The sequence below is a fragment of the Diadema setosum genome, chromosome 5, assembly GCF_964275005.1.
Source record: "Diadema setosum chromosome 5, eeDiaSeto1, whole genome shotgun sequence".
NCBI lineage: Eukaryota > Metazoa > Echinodermata > Echinoidea > Diadematoida > Diadematidae > Diadema > Diadema setosum.
In genome coordinates this window covers 34654718-34677933 of record NC_092689.1, presented here as the reverse complement: position 1 = coordinate 34677933, position 23216 = coordinate 34654718, and the positions used below count along the sequence as shown (strand labels likewise).

Genomic DNA, 23216 nt, shown 5'->3' with positions numbered 1-23216 from the left:
AAATGTTCATTTCAGTACACATACATATATGTGTATCATCCATTTGTCATTCAGATTTACATATACATGTATATGTACATCTAAACATTTAAGTATACATTTCCATAATACCAGCACACATACACACACACACACACATTTTTATGCATATATATATATATATATATATATATATATATATATATATACACATACATACATATTACTATAGTCATAAACATAAAATAATAATACCTATCCACACACACAAGATTATATGAATGTAGATGTATATACATGTATGCACATACATAACAATGTGTGTGTGTGTTTTGTAATTGTACGAATGAACATTTAAAATAACATATTTTTCTTTGAAGAAAGACACAAAAATATTCAGGTGTAAAATTAAAAAACAAGGTTTTGTTTAATACAGTAAAAATATGTCTATATCCATCAATGAAAGAAAAATTAAAAACATCACATGCGATCAATCTTGCAACGTGAAATGTGCCAAAACTTCAATACATCTGTATAAATCCATCTCAAACACGGTCCTCACTGTTGCAGGAACAAAACATTTCCCCCTCTTTCCACAAATGAGGGATGATTTCATAGTTTGTTTTTTTTTTTCCTTTCCCCAGCTGCTGTAGATAAGCTACATACAAATTTAAGCCATTAAAAAAAAAATCATACCAATATGTGGTGGGGAAAAATAAAAAGAGAGAAACCAAACATAACGATCGAGGCCTGGTTGACTGTTGAGCAATAAGCAATATCTGACTGCATCATTTTCACATCTTTTTCTTTTCTTCTTTTTGTTCTTATTTCCATCTTATTCGTATAACACAAAAGAGAACATACGAAAACAATTGAAGGCTGCAGCAAATACTTGATGGCAAGCAGACATTATAAGTTAGAGCTCGGTACAATATTAATCGTATTTGGAATGAGAGAAAAAGAAAATCAGTTTGGCACCTGGCACAGACACGTAATCACAACATAACAATAATACTTTGGGATTTTCAGCTTTACATTCTGACACAAAAGACTGAGACAACTTAAACTAAGAATGATAAATGTTCCACACTGGTAATAACAATGATGAAAGCAATTAAAAGATTATATACGTGAAAGAGATAACAAACCACTCTGCACAAATCCACATTTGAACAATATAAACTAAAGACTATCTCACATAACAAAGTTTTCCTAAGAATAGCACCTGATATCACAGCGCTACCTACCATGAAACAAAATGTGCTGTGAAGTAGTTATCTTTAACATTTTTTGTTCTAATCTATCATCAAAATCTGGAAAGAGGTTGCCTTCCCAATGGAGAATACATGCAGAATGCATCTAAAAGTTGCTGAAATAAAATTCTAAGAAAAATATTTCAATTGTGGGCTTTCTTATCTTCCAATCGCACAATATCGCCATGTGTGTATCGATAAGAACATTTTAATACAGTTTCGAGACAAAAATGAATAATAGCAAATACAGACATTCAACAATGCACTGAAAGGCACTTAACGTTTCAACACCTTATCTCTACATACTACAAATCATTAAAAAAATAGAACTGTCAATATGGCCACTGGTATGCCTCCGCTATAGTGCATTATTCTCCCAGTAGGTCTACAGTACATCTTGACAATGTGTGACAACAGTTTCACAAGGCTGGACAGACCTTTGACCTATGACCCCTTGGACAAAATCTTTCCTTACAGAATCAATGTGCAGTGACGCCTGTATTTGTGTGTAATTTCAACAGTAAATTGAGCCACTTTAGCATTTGAACTTGACCTTTGACCTTCAACCCAAGACCCAAAACTGCCCAAGAGAACAATTGTCAAGGCATCATACGCATATGTACTAAGTTTCATGAAGGTACCTTGAGCTATTCCCAAGATATGGGAAATAAGTGAAATTTTAGCATTTTCACTTGACCTGCGACCTTTAGCCCCATGGCTCAAAACCTTTCCAAAAGAATCTTGTCCTAGTATGTATACACAAAGTTTAAAGAAAATACCTTCAGGGACCGCAGAAATTTGGGGAAAATAGTAAAATTTCAGAATTTGATCTAGACCTATGACATTGTGCTGTGCGGCCCAAAAGTTGATAAGCACAGCTTCGTCGACTCATATATTCATATGCCAAGTTTCATTTGGATACCTCAAACAGTTCTCAGGTTTTGTCGTCCACAAAATTGATGACGGACGGAAGTACAGATTGATGGAAGGATGGAGGACGGCCCAAAGATATAATGCCTCCGGCAAACACTTTATCCAAATACATAAATTCTGCCTTCTTGTGTCCACTTGATGTGTACTCAATCAACCCCCTTCATCTCCTCCTGTAATCACTACACAGCTCATGAAGTACTACCTTTCATTTCCTAGATCCTGTCCAATGATCTTGACCTATGACCTCAAAGATTGACCATTTAAACATCTTTGCACCAATGATGCATCTTACCACTTACCTATTCAACCACGTTAACTTTTCGGGACAAAGTTATGGCTGTCCAATGCCTTTCTTTTGTTTTTGGGTTTTTTTCCCCCTCTAATCCTTTTATTTCCCTCTAACCCTCTTTTTTTTTTTTCTTAGCCAAAGACAGTGACCTTTGACCTTGAGGGACTCACCCATGCTGTACTAAGTGCATCCCTTCATCATGAAACACTAGGACCACGCTTCAACATAATCTACTGGGCCTTTTCTCACAAGTAGATTCAGGGTGCATACCTAAGACGGATATATGGACATTAAGACAACCCTAAAGCAATGTCTTTAATTCCATATCGCTTGAAGGTATGTAAATAACATTCCTAGGTAAAACTCAAAGTAATTGTTATGATATGCAATTGTCTAAACAGCATTCTGTCTGTTCACAGTAAAAAAAAAATAAACAAAACAATCAAACACAATGACCTGCTTCAATTGGACTGGTTTTGCTGATTTTCTTTCCGTATATTTGTTTGGACAAGGGCATCACGAAATAGCCCTTTGAGACCCAATTTGCCCATTCCTGAACATCTGACTGATAGATGGGGGGAACAATAAATAAACACAACACCCTACCATCTCCCCTTTTGTGCCACTGTGGGGTCAAATCACCACTGCCAATGAACTCTTCAACAAAATGTAATAGCAGTATATTTGTCCTACATCAAGCAAATATGTGTGCATGGTTGCTACATCTTGCAAGTCACTTTGAGAGTACTATTAAAGGAACCTGTAACATCATCAGCAGTAACCAAATCATCTACTCTGGCTGCATATGAGGATAGATCTATAAAGTGAAAACAAAACTTCCATAACAATGAGTTTCTGTTCTAAAAAAAAAATTAAATAAAAAAAAAAACAAAAAAAAAAAACGATTAATCACACACTTTCAACTTCATGCATATCTACAACTCTGTAACAATGGAAGACGAGGTTCCCTTTTGGGCACAGGGAAATGTTACCAAGAGTAATGTGACACTGTACAACAAGAGAAACGTCCAATTTTTGCTCCATCAACCACACTGCTCTAATACATTTAAGAGTAGGTTTACTGTTCAGCCGAGAAGGAGATATACAAGAGCCGAGAACAATTTTTTCAGAAAAAAACAAATAAGGATAAGGAATACAAAGCCAGTGCTCTTGTAGCACAGAACAGTTCTTAAATAAGAGGTCCAAACATGAGTGACCATTATGTACATTATATACAGGTTATACAACACTGATACCTAAAAGTGTGAAGCTAAGTCTTACGAGTGGAGTGCAAAGGTATATGATCACAATCACAAACAGCTTTCACAGTAAATCTACGGCTCTAACTCCCTCAGAAAAAAATGAAAGAAAAGGCACACGAAATGTCCAAAATAACCATTTGCTTGGGCTAGGGATTTGGCACAGCAAACTTGCCCATGACTAAGGGCCTCCCTGTTTAAAAGACTCCCTTTACCATTCATCTGCAATAGCAGCCTAGTCCCTAAAAAAACAAAACAGTACCTGAATACGAAAAAAACAAACAACCCACCGAAAAAAGAAACAAGACAAAACTTGAAAACATCATGAAGCAGCCCGAGCTACTTTGCACCCCTTGTTTTCATTAAAAAACTTGCTTCCATTTGCAGGCATCCTTTTGAAACAGCGTTTAAAAAGCCTGTGCCATCTGTCACAGTTATACTTGCGTATTTGAGACAAAAAAAGAAGAAGAAACAAACAAAACTAACACAAGTAATGTCCTCACATTGCAAGAAAAATAGCTAAAAAAGAAAAAAACAAACAACAACAAAATTAGAAATCAACAAAATACCAAGAGTTGCACAACAAGCTGAATCAGCTCCATTAAGGGAATACAAATGGTTAGTCCTGGAATGATAAATGTCTCTCCAGCGAATGAGAGAGAGAGAGATCGAGTGTTTGATAGGATTAAAGTCACAACCAGCCATGCCGGCTTCCTCATGCTCCTCCTTCTCCGCTGTTGTCCTCTCATTCTTCTCCCCCTACAGGAAGAAGAGCCTGTCGGAGAGCTCCAGTGACGGGGCCAGGTGGAGGTTCTGCCCGACGAGGTAGGCCAGCTTGTGGGCATACTGGCAGGGGGCCGGCACTCGCACCGTCCCCGGCCAGTTGTAGTAGAGGTGGGTGAGCTTGTATGCCAGCCTGGTGATAAAAAGGATACAGAGAGGTATATAGTAAGAGAGAAAAAAAAAATGGAGGACCAATTATCATTCCTTTATTTTGGTTGGAAGAAAATTGTGATTAAAGTCACTATAATGACCGACAATAGGCATAAATGTAAGTATACACATGAATAGGTGACAGTTTCTGTTCCATGACATTTGCTCCTGCCACAATTCCTCCCATGAAATATCTGCCTGTTAAGCCAAACATAAATGCAGCCCACAAACATAACCCTCGCCCTAATCCTAATCCTCACATCAAACTACATCTAAAACCATATCACAACCCTAAACCTAACCCCAAGTCCTTCGAGGATATAAGATCTGAGCACTTGTCACAGGAGCAAATGTTGTGTCACCAACAACTTCAAAATCCAATTGTATGCACTTCTTTTCATCAGATTACAGCTGTGTGCTAAAAATAATCATATAAAAAACAATGACAACGACAGATTTTGTGATCCCATTGATGGATCCTGACCTTAAAATCTATGATTGCTGCTTTGAAAAAAGTCAAGAGTGCTCTAACAGAACTTACTCATACCTTTCTGACTTGGAAAGAAAAAATAAAAAGGAATGCATCTTCACAAAGGGGAAAAAACAACTGCAGCAGAAAATTTGTCATCAGAAACTTATTCATTTGAATATTGTACTGAATGATAATTCAGTTTGAGGTGTCTTCCCCCACCCCCCTTCCATTGCTGGCAAGAATGATCATTTTTCAATTTAGGATTTCGTCACAAGACAATCTGTTGTTCAAAATCTTGAAAAAGCAATGTGTGAAAGAGGGGGTCCGAGTGAGTGACATAAAAAGGTTCAAAGTTTTGCAAACCTCTGCACGTGGTCGGGGCGGAGCTTGGTGCTGTCATGCACGACAACGTAGTGGGTCGGCGTGACCGTGCCCTGGCGCACGTGCTGAGAGACCAGGAAGAAGTCGTAGTAGTTGCGCCGCGTGATGGTGTGGTCGATGACCATGCCCGGCATGGGGTTCTCATACCTCCTGTTACGCTGTATACGTGCGTATGGTGGTGGCAAGTTGCAAAAGTAAGGTCAGTATGTATTTTGAAATGTCAGTACTGCATCATGAATCACAGTTTACAACTGTTAGTTAAAAACTGGCAAGTTATGTGTTATGTAGAAGTAACTTAATTTTGCAAGTCATTCTGCATTTCAAAGAAAACAATTCATATGGTCCTTTGTGGCATAGAGAAATATGACTTCAAACTACTTATAAGGTTTAAGCTAAGAGAAGTGACTATATTCCCCCTGTGGTTGACAAACTACACCAAAGATTATTCTTTTTCATGTCACTGTTCCACTGAAACACACATTCACACTTGGACTGTACACACAACATTGCTCACATCTTTGCTCAATTCATTTCTAGGACCATTAGATACCAATGGACAAAGCAGTCGGCTGACCGCATCTCAAAAGAAAAAAAAAATGTTCAATAAACCTTAACCAAAATAACCCAGATATCCCATGTCTCAGACAGACAAGCTAACTTTTAGCTATTGAGTATCCTCTCTTGTATTGTAATTACGACATTACAGTGTGGGTGATGGATAATGATAATAATAAAAATGAAAATAATAATAACAACAATAACTAGAGAAGCACTCTGAGAGCGCAGACCTCCGCCAAGCATGCAGCTCATTTCCACCACCGATCTTGTTCTTCCATAGAGATCAGTGATTTCCACCCATATGTACTTACAGCATTGTGTGCTGAAAGTCGCCCGATTTCCCAATATGGAAGCCTTTGTTACGTCATAAACCCTTAGCTGCACGGCGCGCCTCGCTCTAGCAGAAACTAGAGCCCGCACTTTAGTGCACGCATGCAAACCTCAATACGCGCAGCCTGAACTCCCAAGTTCATTGACCCTACCTGCCAAAATGTCAAAAATCCTTCATAAATTCCCCATAAATTTTCGGATCACTACCAAAAGTTAATCGTTTGTTACTTGTGTCATTCTCAACCTTTCCTGGAAGTTTCATCCCAATCCGTTCACTACTTTTTAAATAACGATAATAATAATAATAATGATAATAATAATAATAATAATAATAATAATAATAATAATAATAATAATAATAATGATAATAATAATAATAATAATAATAATAATAATAATAATAATAATAATAATGATAATAATAATAATCATCATCATCATAATCATAATCATAATACTACTACTTATAATAGTGATAATAATAATGATAATGATACTACTACGTCTACTACTACTACTACTACTACTACTACTACTACTACTAATGATAATAACAATCAGTGGCTATTTGTTTATCGCACAGATCCACCTTTCGGTGCTCATGGCACTTCAAAAAAAGAATGAAAAGATATAGATATGGATGAGGGAGGGCGAGGGGTGAGGTAGTCTAGCGGGCGACGTATTTTTAGCCTGAATCAGTCCTTGATTGGCAGTCAATAGAGGGCGCGACGATGTGGAAGTCAAGTTGACTAAAAATACGTCTAGCAAGAAACCTCCGAATAGAGGCGTGGAAGCGGGCGTGGCACGACAGTTGCCAGTCTTCAATATCGAAGTTTCATTGGCTGAGCACCAATGTCAATCAAAACACATTGCAGAACCCAAAGGAATTCTAGTCTACTCTCCTAGGTATAATACATATTGTCTTTCAGTGAAAATAGAATTTCCCTGTCTCTTTCACACTATCATAGTATTTTGCCATTCTTTCCCATTCATTTTGATGTGTATAACATCTTACCTTACTTCAAATAAGAGAATGATAGCAGTCAATGACCACATGCATTTGAAAATTCATGAGGGTTCTGCACATGGAAACTACTCCAAAATTACTGCCGAATGCAAACCTCTCACTCTTGTTGTAAAGTCTAGGAGATATTCACTGTCATTGTCGGTTTTGAAAATGTAATTTATGAATTTTCCCAATGTTATGTTTTGGTATGTTTTTCACTTTAAAGTACTTTATATTTTCATATTAAATCTACTAAGATATTTGACAAATATCAATTAAGTATGCCGCCAAGATAACAATCTCTATTGACAAGCACCATCTACATTAAACAGACATTTCGTGGGTGATCACACTGTCATAGGAAAATCCGTCCGTGGTACATTTCCTGTGAAAGGTAAAAGAGAAGATCTACGACACAAAAGGATTCCTGCAAAGCCAAAGGCCCGGGGAAACATAGTGCATTCTTTGCAATCCGTAATTACGAGACGCCAGTCTGAGATGGCGGTACAGGTGTACTTGTGAAGGGAAGTCGATGCTGATTGACATTCTCTACACAAATAATTATGGAGATGAGGACATCTCTTTTTGTCAATTCGGAATGCATGCTTATGCAGAAAAACATGAAGCTAAATTGAGTAACACCAACAAGTTTGTGGATGATGCACAAAAAACGACATGTTGGGAAAGTGAGTCCAAAGCACCCGTCAAGATCCGTGTAGCTCAACTGAAGCGTTTGGCACCTTTTTCACCAGAAATATCTCGTTTAGAGGAAAGCTATCGTTGATTACGCAGAGACATTTTTGTTTAGATCTGTCAGAAATAAACTTTTCCCATCTTTCTCGACATGATTTTATTAATACTGTGTTCTTTCATTTTCTTTGTCGAAAGTATTCGAAGGATCGGTAATTCGACAACGAAATAAAGTTCAAATTCCGAAAATGAAGTGAACTTGTTTTAGAGACAAAAGACTGTAATATGTTGTTATTGTTACTCCAAGGTTCCACAATTATATTTCTCAATTTACTTTGTTTTTGATTATGCAACCTTATTTTCTGTTAGCAAAAAAAGTGAAATGGTTTTTTTTTCTTTTCGAAAAAATGAAATAAAACTTGAATTAATTTGAACGTAACAAAAGGTATGATAGGCCTATTACGCAATGAAAATTGAACGAGAACACAGAGAGAGAGAGAGAGAGAGGAATGTGGAAAATACACAAACTCCCCAATACACTCACTGGCGAACTGGAATGCAATCGTACAATTTGCAAATTGCATTTTTCATGGAAACATGAACAATTTCTCCCTCTCCGCCGTATGCTCCCATAGTCATCTATGGCATCATTATGATGGGCCATGCATGACGTAGAACAAATATTACAAGAGGCCACCTTAGGGCTCCCCCCCCCCCAAAAAAAAAAAAAAAAAAAAAAAGGTCATGCATGCGTGTACTGATGATACCCTCTGAAAGAATACTGTGTGCACCCTTGATCATTATCACCCCTTTCCATCATTATAACTAATCTACAGAAACGATGACCATCCCTCTTCTCGACAGAACCAGCTTCTCCACGAATAGAAATAGTGTTCGGATTAACGAACCTTCATTGTTGGATTGACGAAGCTTGATTCATGCTGGGATTAACAAACCTTATTACATGTTGAATTAATGAATCACTGGAAAACAGGACCTTGTTTCATTTTCGTATTAACGAACCTTCGAGAAAACGAACGCAATTTCATTTTCAGGCCATCAACAAACTTTAGGAATTATGAGCCTTATTTCATTTTCGGAATATCGAAATGGTCTATAGACCCTTTATTACAGCAATATTCTGGATGAAACTGATTTTGTCAGCCTTATGTGCAGGGTTTGAGTTCAAACAGGGTAAGATCCCAAAAGTATACTTTTACGACATTGATTTGGTCTAGAACAATGCTCAAGTAATATAACTTGCATACCAGTTAATTATTGCACGTTCTCAATGAGCGATATCACAAAGTTTCCACCAAGAGACTTGTGTTATGGGTGAGAGGAATCAAATGCATGAGACACGAAAAAGGTGAAAACGGTGACGTCAGATCCGTAACATAAATTTCATGTTAATTCGAGGTTATTTGTTACCATCGCTCATTAGGAAGAGTGGAAATCTGATATAAATGTTAGTGCACCAATATAAAGGGCGAAACTGCTTTCGTCATCCTTGCCGGCCTGCTCTCGAAAGTCTAAAGCTGCAAGACCTTCTGCTACCCAATGGGAACTGTCAATTCTGAGCGTTGATGAAATGATTTATCGAATGGAGATTATTTCTTATTATTACCTATTCAAAACCGTACATCCTTGGAGTATGACAATAATCCTTTATTTCGCCATATTCTGGGAAACATTATTCTTCGGAAAATTTCTCCTAAAGTCTGGAAGCATTTCTATAACTACTGTTCACGTTTCGTATATTTAACAGTACTAAAACTTCGATTTTACTGATTCAAATTTTTAATGTCGTTGTTTCTATCCCTAACTCACATTCTAGAACTATTTTAAGCACTAATGCTAGGTTATTTTTTCATCTGCAAATGGTAAATTATGCCTTTAATGAAACTTGGCAGCCATGTATATGTACGAGTTGGTGACGTTATGCCTATCAACTGTCAACTTTTGGGCACACATGCTCAAAGTCAATAGGTCAAAAAGGTCAAATGTCCAAAATTTCACTATTTCCCCCATATCTACGCAATGCCTGAAGGTATTTCTTGAAACTTTGTGTATACATGAACTATACCAAATGAAGATTCTCCAGAGAGAGTTTTGTGTCGTGAGGTCAAAGGTCAAAGTTCAAGTGAAAATGTTGAATTTTACTTTCTCTCCATATTTCATTTCATTCATTTCAATTTTTTTTCATATTTCTCACATATATCACAATATAAAGTAAATTGATACGAAAATTATACAGAACACAGTACAAAATAGAACTTCACCGGAATGTTCAAAGTTTGTCTTGGTATACATAAGATCTGTATATAAATATGCGAGTTAAACTGAGAATATAATGCGAAAAATATGGGGCCTGCGGGAAAGCAAGCTTATATAGAGCCGCAGGTCCCGTGATAAAATCAGATCAGGGGAATCATAAGTACAGATATTTTTTAGACCATACTATAACTGGGGGATCCGATTAAAACGAAGAAAGATCAAATCAAATAAGTGTTACTATCTCACAAATCTCACATATCTCACAAATAGTTCAAAGTATCTTCATGGAACTTAGTACATATACATGCACTGACTGGCAGTGATTATATAGGGAATGCATGGGTCATGGATCAAAGGTCAAGGTCAAATACTCCAAATTTCACTATTTTCTTCTTATCTAGATGCGATGCTTGCAGAATTTTTCTTTAAACTTAATGTATGCAAGTATTACCCAATGAGATTCTTTTGGAAGTACCTTGCCATGAGGTCAAAGGTCAAAAGGTTCAAGGTCTAGTGAAAGTACTAAATTTCACTTCTTCCCTTAACTTATGAAAGGGTCAAAAGTTAAGTAAAAATCCTCAAATCTTCAAATACACGCACTTTTAGACAATATAGTCATTCACCCAATTAAATCTACTTTAAAGAATGTGAGCTTTCAGCACATTTGTGACAAACCTGTCATTTTAATATTTTTCTGATAAGTATTATGTGAAACTGTCATCACACGTCAAGACATTGTACTATAAACCTACAAGGTGAACCATGCATTATGGCGGAAACATACCAGTCGTCATAGCGGCATTTCTATGTGTGTGTGTCTATGTGTGTGTGGGTGTGTGTGTGTGTGTGTTTTGTTTTGTTTTGTTTTGTTTTAAGTGGCCTCTTAGTGCAATTATTGTTTCTTCGTCACATATGGCTCGTCCTGATTATGAGTATACAGAGGAGAGGGAAAAAAATACCTATTTTTTTTTTTTATTAATAATACAATTTACAAATTACGATCGTATTCCGGTTCGCCAGTGAGTGTATGTATCGGTAGTGTTTGTATGTTTTTAAGTACGTGTGTGTGTGTGTATGCGTGTGTGTGTGTGTGGGGGGGGGGGGGGAATTGTACATGTTTTTGTTCAATTTTCACTGCATAATATCCTACTACTTTGTTATATCGCCACATTTTTTCACTACAGACAGCTTAGTTTACTTCATCATCGGAATTACGAACCCTATTTTGTCTTCGGATCAACGATCCTTCGAACAACTTCGGAAAGGACATCAAGGAACACAATTCTTAATTCACAATTCTAGAATCTTGGCATAAAAGGCAGACAGTGTTTATCTCAGACAGATCTAAACTAATTTGTATAATATACGTAATAAACAATTCATGGGTTTCTTCTAAACGAGATGTTTCTCTTGAAAATGGTATCAGACACTTCATTTGAGCCACATGGGTCTTTTCTGGCGCTTTTGACGTGGTCATGGATTTTGTGCGTTGTGCTCTAGTTTCGTAACATATCGTGTTTCTGCCCATTGTGTGTGTGTGCTGTGTGTGTGTACACCATCCACATAGGTTAGCTCGTTAATGTTATTTCATTTTTTCAGCTTCACATTTTCTACATAGGCATGCATTTCGAATTGCCAGGAGAGATGTCCTTATCTACATTTGAGTTGAAAATGTTAATCAGTACTTACAAGTCTTCTGTGAGACTGGCGTCTCGTAATTTTATGATTGCAAAGAATGCACCATATTTCCCTGGCACTTTGGCTTTGCAGGAATCCTTTTGTGTCGCAGGTCCTTTCTTTCTCCTTTCACAGAAAATGTACCACGGACGGATTTTCCCATGACAGTGTGATCACCCACGAAATGCCTGTTTAATGTAGATGTGCTTGGCAATAGTGATTAGCTATCTCGATGGCAGATTTAATTGATGTTGAGCAACTATCTTAATAGATTTGATATGAAGATAATATAAAGTATTTTAGAATAAAGAAATGCCAATGGGAAAAATTCATAAATCACACTTTCAAAACTGACAATGACAGTGAATATCTCGTAGACTTTACAACAACAGTGAGAGGTTTGCATTCGGCAGTAATTTTGGAGTAGTTCCATGTGCAGAACCCTCATGAATTTTCAAATGCATGTGGTCATTTACTGCTATCATTCTCTTATTTGAAGTAAGGTAAGATGTTATGCACATCAAAATGAATGGGAAAGAATGGCAAAATACTATGATAGTGTGAAAGAGACAGGGAAATTGTGTTTTCGCTGAAAGACAATATGCATTATACCTAGGAGAGTAGACTAGAACTCCTTTGGGTTCTGCAACATGGTTTGATTGACATTGGTGCTCAGCCAACGAAACCTGGATATTGAAGACTGGCAACTGTCATGCCACGCCCTGTTCCACGCCTCTATTCGGAGGTTTCTTGCTAGACGTATTTTTAGTCAACTTGACTTCCACATCGTCGCGCCCTCTATTGACTGCCAATCAAGGACTGATTCAGGCTAAAAATACGTTGCCCGCTAGACTAGGGGTGAGGGTGCGGCAGGATGAGAAGGGAGGGGGGGGGGGGGACCGGTCTGAGGAGAAAGGCTCCACTGGCATAGAGTGGACTGGAGGGCGTGAGCACTCACGTCTATGGCAAAGATGCGAGTGTTGATCCGCTTCTGGACGACTACGATGGCGAGCTGGGGCTGGTAGGTCTCGCCAAACATGGCGAAGCACTGGGAGAGTTGCTCTTGCTCGTACGTCCCCACCAAATTCAGCTGGCCGTCGCCGACGCCGTCGCGGAAGATGACGATCTTCTCTGGCAGGCAGTGGTTAATCTGGTGTGGAGGAAGGGTGAAGGGAAGAACAGCCAGATGCAAAATATGTGTACTCATAATCATGAATATGGGAGAAGAATAACACGCTATGACAACTTGTGATAAACATTCAGTGTAGGCCCACGCAGGGCCTACTACAGTGCACTCCCAATATAACAAACATGGTTACCATGAAAGTCTCGTTACGATGAAACTCTTGTCACAGATTGACGTAAAAAATGAAGGTGCCATAATCACAGTTTGTATACCTTTGATACTTTATTGTTCAGCTATGACAAAATTTCAATATAAATAAAAGCAGGGCCTACTACAGTGCACTCCTAATATAACAAACATGGTTACTATGAAAGTCTCGTTACGATGAAACTCTTGTCACAGATTGACGTAAAAAACATTAAGGTGCCAAAATCACAGTCTGTATACCTTTGATACTTTATTGTTCAGCTATGACAAAATTTCAATATAAATAAAAGCAGGGCCTACTACAGTGCACTCCCAATATAACAAACACGGTTACTATGAAAGTCTCGTTACGATGAAACTCTTGTCACAGATTGACGTAAAAAAATTAAGGTGCCAAAATCACAGTCTGTATACCTTTGATACTTTATTGTTCAGCTATGACAAAATTTCAATATAAATAAAAACAAACAAACAAACAAAATGCCAGTTCTGAGGACTTTGTTAGAACAGGAGACACCTGTACTAAAAGTCCATCATTCTGCAAATTGCTCATCATGCACACAAGCAGCAAAGTTGCTCAGGTAGATTTCACATCTTTGCCATGACATGTTAGAAAGTATGGCACTGGTGGTATTGTGGTACCCTTCATTTATGGGCAATAGGGTCAGGGTGAATGCTGGTAAAGTACAGTACCTCTGTGGGAGCATTCAGATGTTCTTGTATAGACATCTATGTGCTCACTTGACACATCAAAAACATGTATCACAAGGATACACTGCCATGTGTAATTTTGTGTCTCAAACATTCAAAATAAGACAATTATCCTTTGGCTAATTCCATCAATTGCCCGAGATAATAATACAAATGTATCATCTCCATACACATTTTTTTTTTCCTCCTTCTTTTCAAGATTGTGTTTGGTTGCCCATTCAGAAAGAGGAATAAGGGAACAAAACAGAAGATTTGCGGTCAAGTGCTCACATGATAGCTTTCGGGGCAATCCAGCTGAGGCAAACTATTTCAAAACTTTTTGGGAATTTTGGGGCTGCTAAAGGCCCCTTGGGCAACATCCTCATAGTTTGAGTCCCCACCCCAGGGGCCCCCTATGAGGCACCATCACCATTTGTACAAACTATGATCCCATTCCCCCATTTGATGATACCTGCCAAGTTTTTTTAAAATTCAGCCACCAATTTTCAAGAAGATAAACATGTGAAAAGTGTACGTCCTATGGATGCTGAGCGATTGACAAAGCTCACTCCAGCCAGGAGTAAAAGGGTAAAGAGTAAAAGTTTAATATAAACACAAGAGTGAAAATTTGATCAAATTAGACAAACATACAGAAAGTAATCTGAAGTTTTGCTCCTTTTCACAAAATACTTTTTGAACAGTCAATATTCCCAAGTCTCAAATCTTAATACATCTGACTGATCATGATTTTAAGGTTATTGAGCCAGGAACAAGATAGTGTTTTACACTCTTATAGCAGAAAAGTTGCATTTTTATCAATGGTAAATTGTGAGGTGATGACATCATCAGCCAACTCATTGCATATTAAATGTCAACTGTTCGAGAACTGTCCTTCACAAATTTCATACTTTCTTTATCCAATTTCGACCAAATTTTTTACTGTTTTGCTCATAAAATTTGACTCTTTCTTTCCAGACTGGCTTTTTCAGTGATCAGAAAATTTCCCTTCAAGTATGTCTTGTAAAACTCACATCATGGTACTTCTTGATGGCAGCGGAAAAGCACAGCTTGAGACCATCAATGAGCTCCTGCGATGCCGTCTGAAGACAGACCCTGGAGTACCAGCGGGTCAGGTCACTGTTGGGGGGTGTGTTCACAGGAAAGAAAACAACTTTTAACATTTAAGCAGAGGTGATTCAAGGTTGCTGTAGTAAAAAGTGGAAATTTTCGCGAGAGTTATTCCTCACGCTCGGCCGGGTAAGATAATTTTTGCAGATGGTCATATTAATTCTCAGGTCATTTGTGGACATTCTAACAGCTTTCCCTGGTTTGCTATTCTGTCCTACCACTGAAATGATTTTGTAGCAGCATGTCTCCAGGAAGATTTTGCAGAAACAACAGCACATTTTTCCTCCAAGAGATCTGATTTTGCTGTGTTGTTGTTATTTTTATATCCAAGTCATTTGCCAGTGACAAGAGAATGACATGAAAAAAGTACCTCTCAAAACGATAAATTGTTACCAATTCTTGCCATCGATATCACAGGGCTGCACACTAACCCATTTTTTCTGCCGGTCCGACATGTCTCTGTCGGACCGGTAGATGCCCCATTTTACCATTTTTTACCGGTCCGAACAGAAAACTTACCGGTCAACAACGGCAACCTAAAAAAAACCCCATTAAATTACTTGCAAACTTATTTTCTTGTTTTTATGGACGTACCCCCCCCCCCATGTACATTTTACTGATTAATGTCTTTTTAAACTTGAATTATTTATTGCAAAAGAAATTAAAAAAAATGAGAAAAAAAATAGAATGTTTGTTCGTGAATTACAGTGTAAAATGATAATGAAAAAAAAAATCAGATTGTATCATGCGTTTGTGACTTTTTCTAAACATCGGCGCACGAACTTGCTGCATAACCGTGATTTAATGAATTATTCTAGCTGTGATATTTTCTGATGCACGAGCTACAAGGGGTTCTTTATTTTTCTTTCGACACTCTCTTCGCATTTGTGCATGCGTTCTGAAAGGTACACGACATGCAGGGCCGAATTCGCAATCCTCTTTGCGCCCATTTCTACCTCAAATATCAGCGGGATTGTGACGATTTCATGAATTACTTCGGCTGTAACATTTTATGATGCACGCGCCAAAAGGGGTGAAAATGTGTCCTTTATTTTTTTGCCGATATAAACTCTTCGAATTTCGTAAGTGCGTTCTTAAAAGATGTACCACACGGCCGAATTCATGATACTTTTTGCGCCTATTTTTACCTCAAATATCAGCGGGATTGTGACGATTTCATGAATTACTTCGGCTGTAATCTTTTATGATTCATGCGCCAAAAGGGGTTGAAAATGTGTCCTTTATTTTTTCCCGATAAACTCTTCGAATTTCGTAAGTGCGTTCTTAAAAGATGTTCCACACCGCCGAATTCATGATACTTTTTGCGCCTATATTTCTACCTCAAATATCAGCGGGATTATGACGATTTCATGAATTACTTCGGCTGTAATCTTTTATGATTCACGCGCCAAAAGGGGTTGAAAATGTGTCCTTTTATTTTTTCCCGATAAACTCTTCGAATTTCGTAAGTGCGTTCTTAAAAGATGTTCCACACCGCCGAATTCATGATACTTTTTGCGCCTATTTCTACCTCAAACAAATTATCAGCGGAATTGTGGCAATTTCATGAATTACTTCGGATGTAACTTTTTGTGATCTCATGCACGCACCAGCTAAAATGGTTGAAAATGCGTTCTTTATTTTTCTCCCCACAATCTCTTCGCATTCCGTACATAAAGATACACGACACGGCCGAATTCACGATACTTTTTGCGCCTATTTCTACCTCAAATATCAGCGGGATTGCGATGATTTCATGAATGTCAAACTTCGGCTGTATTCTTTCATGATGAACGCGCCAAAAGGGGTTGAAAATGTGTCCTTTATTTTTTCCCGATAAACTCTTCGAATTTCGTAAGTGCGTTCTTAAAAGATGTATGTGTACCACACAGCCGAATTCATGATACTTTTTGCGCCTATTTCTACCTCAAATATCAGCGGGATTGTGGCGATTTCATGAATTATTTCGGCTGTAATCTTTTATGATTCACGCGCCAAAAGGGGTTGAAAATGTGTCCTTTTATCTTCTCCCGATAAACTCTTCGAATTCGTAAGTGCGTTCTTAAAAGATGTTCCACACCGCCGAATTCATGATACTTTTTGCGCCTATTTCTACCTCAAATATCAGCGGAATTGTGACGATTTCATGAATTACTTCGGGTGTAATCTTTTGTGATCCACGCACCAGCTAGAATGGTTGAAAATGCGTTCTTTATTTTTCTCCCCATAATCTCTTCGCGTTTCGTATACATAAAGGTATACGACACGGCCGAATTCACGATCCTTTTTGCGTCTATTTCTACCTCAGATATCAGCGGGATTGCGATGATTTCATGAATTACTTCGGCTGTAATCTTTTATGATGAACGCGCCAATATGGGTTGAAAATGTGTCCTTTATTTTTTTCTCTTCGCATTTCGTAAATGCGTTCTTAAAAGATATACGCCACGACCAAAAATCATAATTCTTTTTGCGCCTATTGTCTCCTCAAACTTCAACGGGATTGCGATGATTTTATGAATTATTATTCGGCTATAATCTTTATGATGCACGCGCCAAAACGGGTTGAAAATGTGTCCTGTATTTTTCTCCCAATAATCTCTTCACATATCGTATACATGCGTTCTTAAAAGGTAGGCCTATACGACACGGCCGAATTCACGGTCCTTTTAGCGCCTATTTCTACATCAAATATCAGCGGGATTGCGATATTTCATTAATTATTTCGACTGTAATCTTTTGTGATACACGCGACAGAAGGGTTGAAAATAAGTTCTTTATTTTTCTCCCGATAATCTCTTCACATTTGTGAATGCGTTTTCAAAATTATACACTGCACGCAGGGCCGAATTCGAGATTCTTTTGCGCCTATTATTGTTTACTCAAATTTCAACGGGATTGCGATAATTTCATGAATTACTCTTTGGCTGTAATCTATATAATACAAGCGCCAAAAGGGGTTGAAAATGTGTACATTATTTTTATCCCGCTAATCTCCTACCATTTAGTACATGCGTTGTTAAAAGGTATACGACACGGCCGAATTCACGATCCCTTTTGCGTATATTTCTACCTCAAATATCAGCGGGATTGTGGCGAATTCATGAATTACTTCGGATGTAATCTTTTGTAATGCGCGCACCAGAAGGGTAAAAATGTGTCCTTTATTTTTCTCCCGATAATCTCGTTGCATTTGTGCATGCGTTTTTGATAACCGACACGGCATGCAGGACTGGATTCAAGATCTTTTTTGCGCCTATTTATTTCCTCAAATTTCAACGGGTTTGCGTTGATTTCATGAATTGTTATTCGGCTGTAATCTTTTATGATGCACGCACCAAATTAATATGTCCTTATTTTTTTTTTCTCCTCTATAATCTCTTCGCATTTCGTACTTGTATGAGCTTTTGAAAGGTGTACGACGCGGCCGAATTCATGATCCTTTTTGGGACGATTTCTACCTGAAATATGTAAGCGGGACTGCGATGATTTCATGATTTTTTTTTCTCCCTTGTATTATCTCTTTACATTTTGTAAGGGCCGATTTCGTGATCCTTTTCGCGCCTATCTTCATTATGAGACCATTCTGAACGAATGAAAATATTCATTTACTGTATCGCTGAATATAGAATATGTTTTTACTTTTTCTAAAAATTGGCGCAAGTAAAATAGTTCTAACATGTCAACTGCCACGCAGCTGCGAAGCCGGGATCGGATCGATCTTGCGTTAAAAAAAAAAAAAATCATGAGTAAAATGACCCAGAAATGCGTGCGCTTCTATCAATGCTTCTTGTCTGGCATGACCGCCGATCGCAAGCAAACGAACAAACAAAACGGGATCGGGGAAACAATCCATGCATTTCAACAGTTACATTGTACCGTACATCCTTTGCATGTATTGCATAGCATGGCAGTGCGTGAGCAGCGCCAATGCGCAAGCGAGCGCGAATAAATGGTCGACTGCTAGTGCTCAAAACTAATATAGAATTGTATGTTTACTTTACAAATTGCGCCGGTAGACATATTCGAAAACTTGCGTAAAACGTGTTGAACAATGCGATATCTTGCATTCTGTTTCTCCCTGATCGGGGCTGATCTTTTTCTTTCTACTGACCCCGCCAATGCTTTTTTTTTACTGGTCATGTCGGACCGGTAACTTGTGGATTTCCTGAAAAGTTACCGGTCCGAGAGTGACTTTTGCCGGTCTTGACCGTCGGACCGGCGCCAGTGTGCAGCCCTGGATATCATCATCTTACCCAAGAAAATGCAAATTGGATAAATGAGGTCACAAGGCAAATAATCTCACACTTTTACCTTCCTTGGCCCAGGGGAGTGTTTCACCAAGTTGTTCTTGGGCTAAGAACAGATTTAAGAACGACTGGTGATCAGTTCTTGTGCTGAATTATTGAAATTCTGATAAGTATTAGCACATCAGAACATGATTTAGTTGTTCTTAAATCATTCATAACTTTAAGAACAGCTTTATGAAACACCCCCAGGTTCCACAAACACTATAATTTAGTGTTCACATAATGACCCATGTCACAAAGACAAGACTGGCGATGGTATAACGTTGTGTGTGAAGGGCTTCTTACCGGTTCATGCTGGCAACAAATGCTCCAATGGACTTCTTGCCCCTGGCTGGATCGTGATAGACGTCAATGCCAATCACCATCAGCTTACTCTGTTGACACAAACAAACACAAGACAACATGATAACAAAATCCCATCAGGTCTTTTAGGCAAAAACAGACATGTAAGCACCAGTAGCTAATCTCAAAATTGAACATTAAGTGAACAAAAGTGAACATTAGGATATTCTTGATGAATATCTATAGCAAACTACAGATGCTATAAAAGCTCGAGTAAAATAAAATCAGGTTTAATCTCCTACCTGGCAATGATATCATACACGATACAATGGCACAGGACAATGCTAATGAGAACTGAATGGGACAAGCTGCATCATGGAACTGCAACACTTCAAGGCATATTAACATGGTAATTCATAAAAGTCTGCTAGAAGGTAGATCAGGCTCCCAGGTGTTGTTACACTTACCAGTGGGATCTCCAGGGCCCAGAGCTCACCACCCAGCTTACAGTTGATCTGGAGGGCAATCTTCTGGGTCACGCTCCTCAGCTTCTGCATCTGCGAGATGGTACGTGCGTTGATCACCTACACATGGGAAACAGCATTGCAAAGTATTCACAGATGGGTCACATTATCTGTGCATAATGAATATTCATTGCTCGATTAAAATCGTTTGAAATAGAATGCACTGCTGCAGTCTCTATTAAGATTTCCCACTTCTGTACCATGACACACGACATTTACGCGCAAGCTCTCTATATCATCAATTCCATGCATGCTAATACAGCATCAGTTGGAGTGTAATGGCATCATTAGTTGAATGAGATTAGCTTTTGATGTGGTTTCTTACAGGAGAGCACTTTAGCCTTGCAGAAATCAGGTGTAAATTCTGATAATTACGCAATCTCCATACAGCAAATGACAAACCATGGCATAGAATTCTGGGCTGCAACATATGACAGTCCTCAAACAAATTGAGGAGTCTACTGTACAAAGGACAGAGTATACAAATATTTCAATGAAGTTTGTGGAACACTCGGCATCATGTGAGTAGAAAATATCAATTTTTATGCGATACTAACCCAACAGGTAGGCATCATTAAAGCTATGGTGCATTTCCATGTTCAATGGCCCTTTGCGTTCCTAGTTATAGATCTATTCTGAGATAAACTTGTTGACTTTGCTCTGGATGTTTGGTTCTGCCAATTCTCATACATTCTTCATCACTTGGAAATGAGAATGAGAAATAATCTTGTAAATGCCATTAAGACCTGGCACGAAATACTGGGATGTGGGCACGGTGTAATATTGTTTTGAATGTTAAAAATATTACTTCTGAGATTCGGCTGTCCAGAATCTGCTCTTGAAAGAAAGGAGTTCATCTAAGCTTTACTTGTACTCATTTTATGCAATGTTTGTGTTTATAACATGATGACAGAACAGATTTTTTTTTTTTCCCTCTTGATTCACTATGTTATTTTCATGCAATTCCCTAAACACTAAAATTTGGTTTTGGAGCACCAGGGTCTACAATGTGTGACAAGGCTCATGATTTTACTCACCTGGCTGGGAATAGGGGAATCCACACAGCAGAGTTTCTTGAAGGCACTGTAGCGATCGTCTCTTGAGGTGGGAAACACGGCAACCACCATTTGCAACTGTAAGAGAACATACGATGCTATTATCTCTCCAAATTTTTAATAGACTCATAATGGATAAGAAGATTGATATACGAATGCAGGCAGCAATAAAGTACATAAAGCATAAAAACCTATGGTATGATGGTACAGACAAAACAAACAACCAACTTGTCAATGAAAATGGGAACATGACTAAAAAACAAACAAGCAAAAAGAAAAAAAAAATGCCAGAAATGACGCAATACATCACAACTTGCTCTCAGAAATAATTTTAGGTCAGAGACAAGCTTTTAAACTTTTCACTTTCAGCTCTGTTCCAGTCATCTGGCTAAAGTGAAGTTGTCCTGGCATACCTGGGCATTGATGTTCTTCTTCACCACAGTGGTGTAGCTCTGTGTGCGGTCATCTTGCAGCTCAATGCGGGCCGGGTTGTGGACCTCGATACCCATCTGGGGCCCGACCTGGGTGAAGGTCTTGACAAAGTCGGCCACCTTGGACGCGTCTCGCCGCGTGAAGACGATGAGCCAGTTGTGCAGCGGCACCTGAACGGAGCAGAGCAGAGCGGCGGTAAATCACTTTACGATACCTCTTTCACGTGACATGATATCCTGGGGGGTATTTGATAAAATTGTTCTTAAAGTTACAAACGACTTAAGAACGACTTGTGATCAGTTCTTGTGCCGAATTATTGAAATTCTGATAAGTATAGCACATCAGAACTGATAACCAGCTTGCTGATCACTGCTTGTGAGATCTGGGACAAACCTCGAGGGGTTGTTTACCACTCTTCAATGTTTCTGAGAATGAATGTAGGACACACAACTTTGCCAGACTTGTATCCTGCTTCTTGTCATGAGTGAGGTGAGATACTCTCTCACAAAAGGGCGCTCTATTTTGCATCCTATCTCTGGGCCCATTTTAAAGAGCAATGCATTGCACACGTTCCTCTCCCCATCCCCATACAGGCATCAAAGCCCAGCTCAAACTTGCAAGTACTCAGTCAACATGTCCTATCTTTTCCCATTGGTGGACACCAGAACTTAATTCTGAATACTCTGTGACATGGATCTTTTTCAATCTATATTACACTTGTGTCACAAGCTCTGAAGTTTCACATTATATTCACTCAAAGATTTCTTCTTTCTTTCCTCTCTCCTTTCCCTTATTCTCATAAAGATTTTGGCAGAAAAAGGCTGGCTTATCTATTACCTATCACCAACTCATACCAGACAAGGTAATATCTTTCATGGTGTACTGATAATGCTGACCTCCAAACCTTTCTAACCAAAAAACATGGATGATCTGGCTCAAAAGTAGTAAAGAAAGAGCAGTTCCCATAGGAGTGTGTAATAAAATTATCAAGAGAAATAAGAAACTCATACTGAAACAAGAGCTGGGAATGGTCAAAATTCAGATTCTTTCCCCCAAAGATAAACAATTCAGATTCTTTGCCCAAGAGAAATAAGAAAATTCTAAAGAAACAAGAGGTGGGAATGGTCGAAATTCAGATTCCTTTCTACAAATTCAGAATGGTTTGGAGGTCTGCATAATGAATGGGGCTGGTCTTTGGGAACTAAAATGACATTTTCAAACAATGAGCAATACAGGCATGCTCTGATCCGCATCGACTTTGACAATGACCTTTCAACCCAAAAACCAGGGTTTAACCCGTTGACGACGAGTCCTAAGTATACTCAGGCAATTGTCTATGGGAAATGCGTGTTGTAGCAAAATCAGCCTGTCCTCAATGGGTTAATGACTCCCCCATCCATCGCTTTGTCACCCACTCACAAAATA

General features: G+C 38.4%; 1 protein-coding gene across 1 annotated transcript in view; it reads right to left on the bottom strand.

Annotated features, from left to right (window-relative positions):
* Positions 1-382: 382 nt before the first annotated feature.
* Positions 383-23216, bottom strand: part of LOC140228690 (piwi-like protein 1) — a 39964-nt gene continuing 17130 nt past the window's right edge. Inside the window, exons 14-21 of the mRNA XM_072308957.1 lie at positions 21773-21961; positions 21342-21437; positions 20248-20364; positions 19784-19872; positions 15092-15197; positions 12996-13187; positions 5482-5657; positions 383-4629 (exon numbers count right to left, since the gene is read on the bottom strand). Of these exons, the coding sequence (XP_072165058.1) occupies positions 4473-4629; positions 5482-5657; positions 12996-13187; positions 15092-15197; positions 19784-19872; positions 20248-20364; positions 21342-21437; positions 21773-21961 (1122 nt within the window). The 3' untranslated portion in view covers positions 383-4472. The remainder of the gene's footprint in view (positions 4630-5481; positions 5658-12995; positions 13188-15091; positions 15198-19783; positions 19873-20247; positions 20365-21341; positions 21438-21772; positions 21962-23216) is intronic.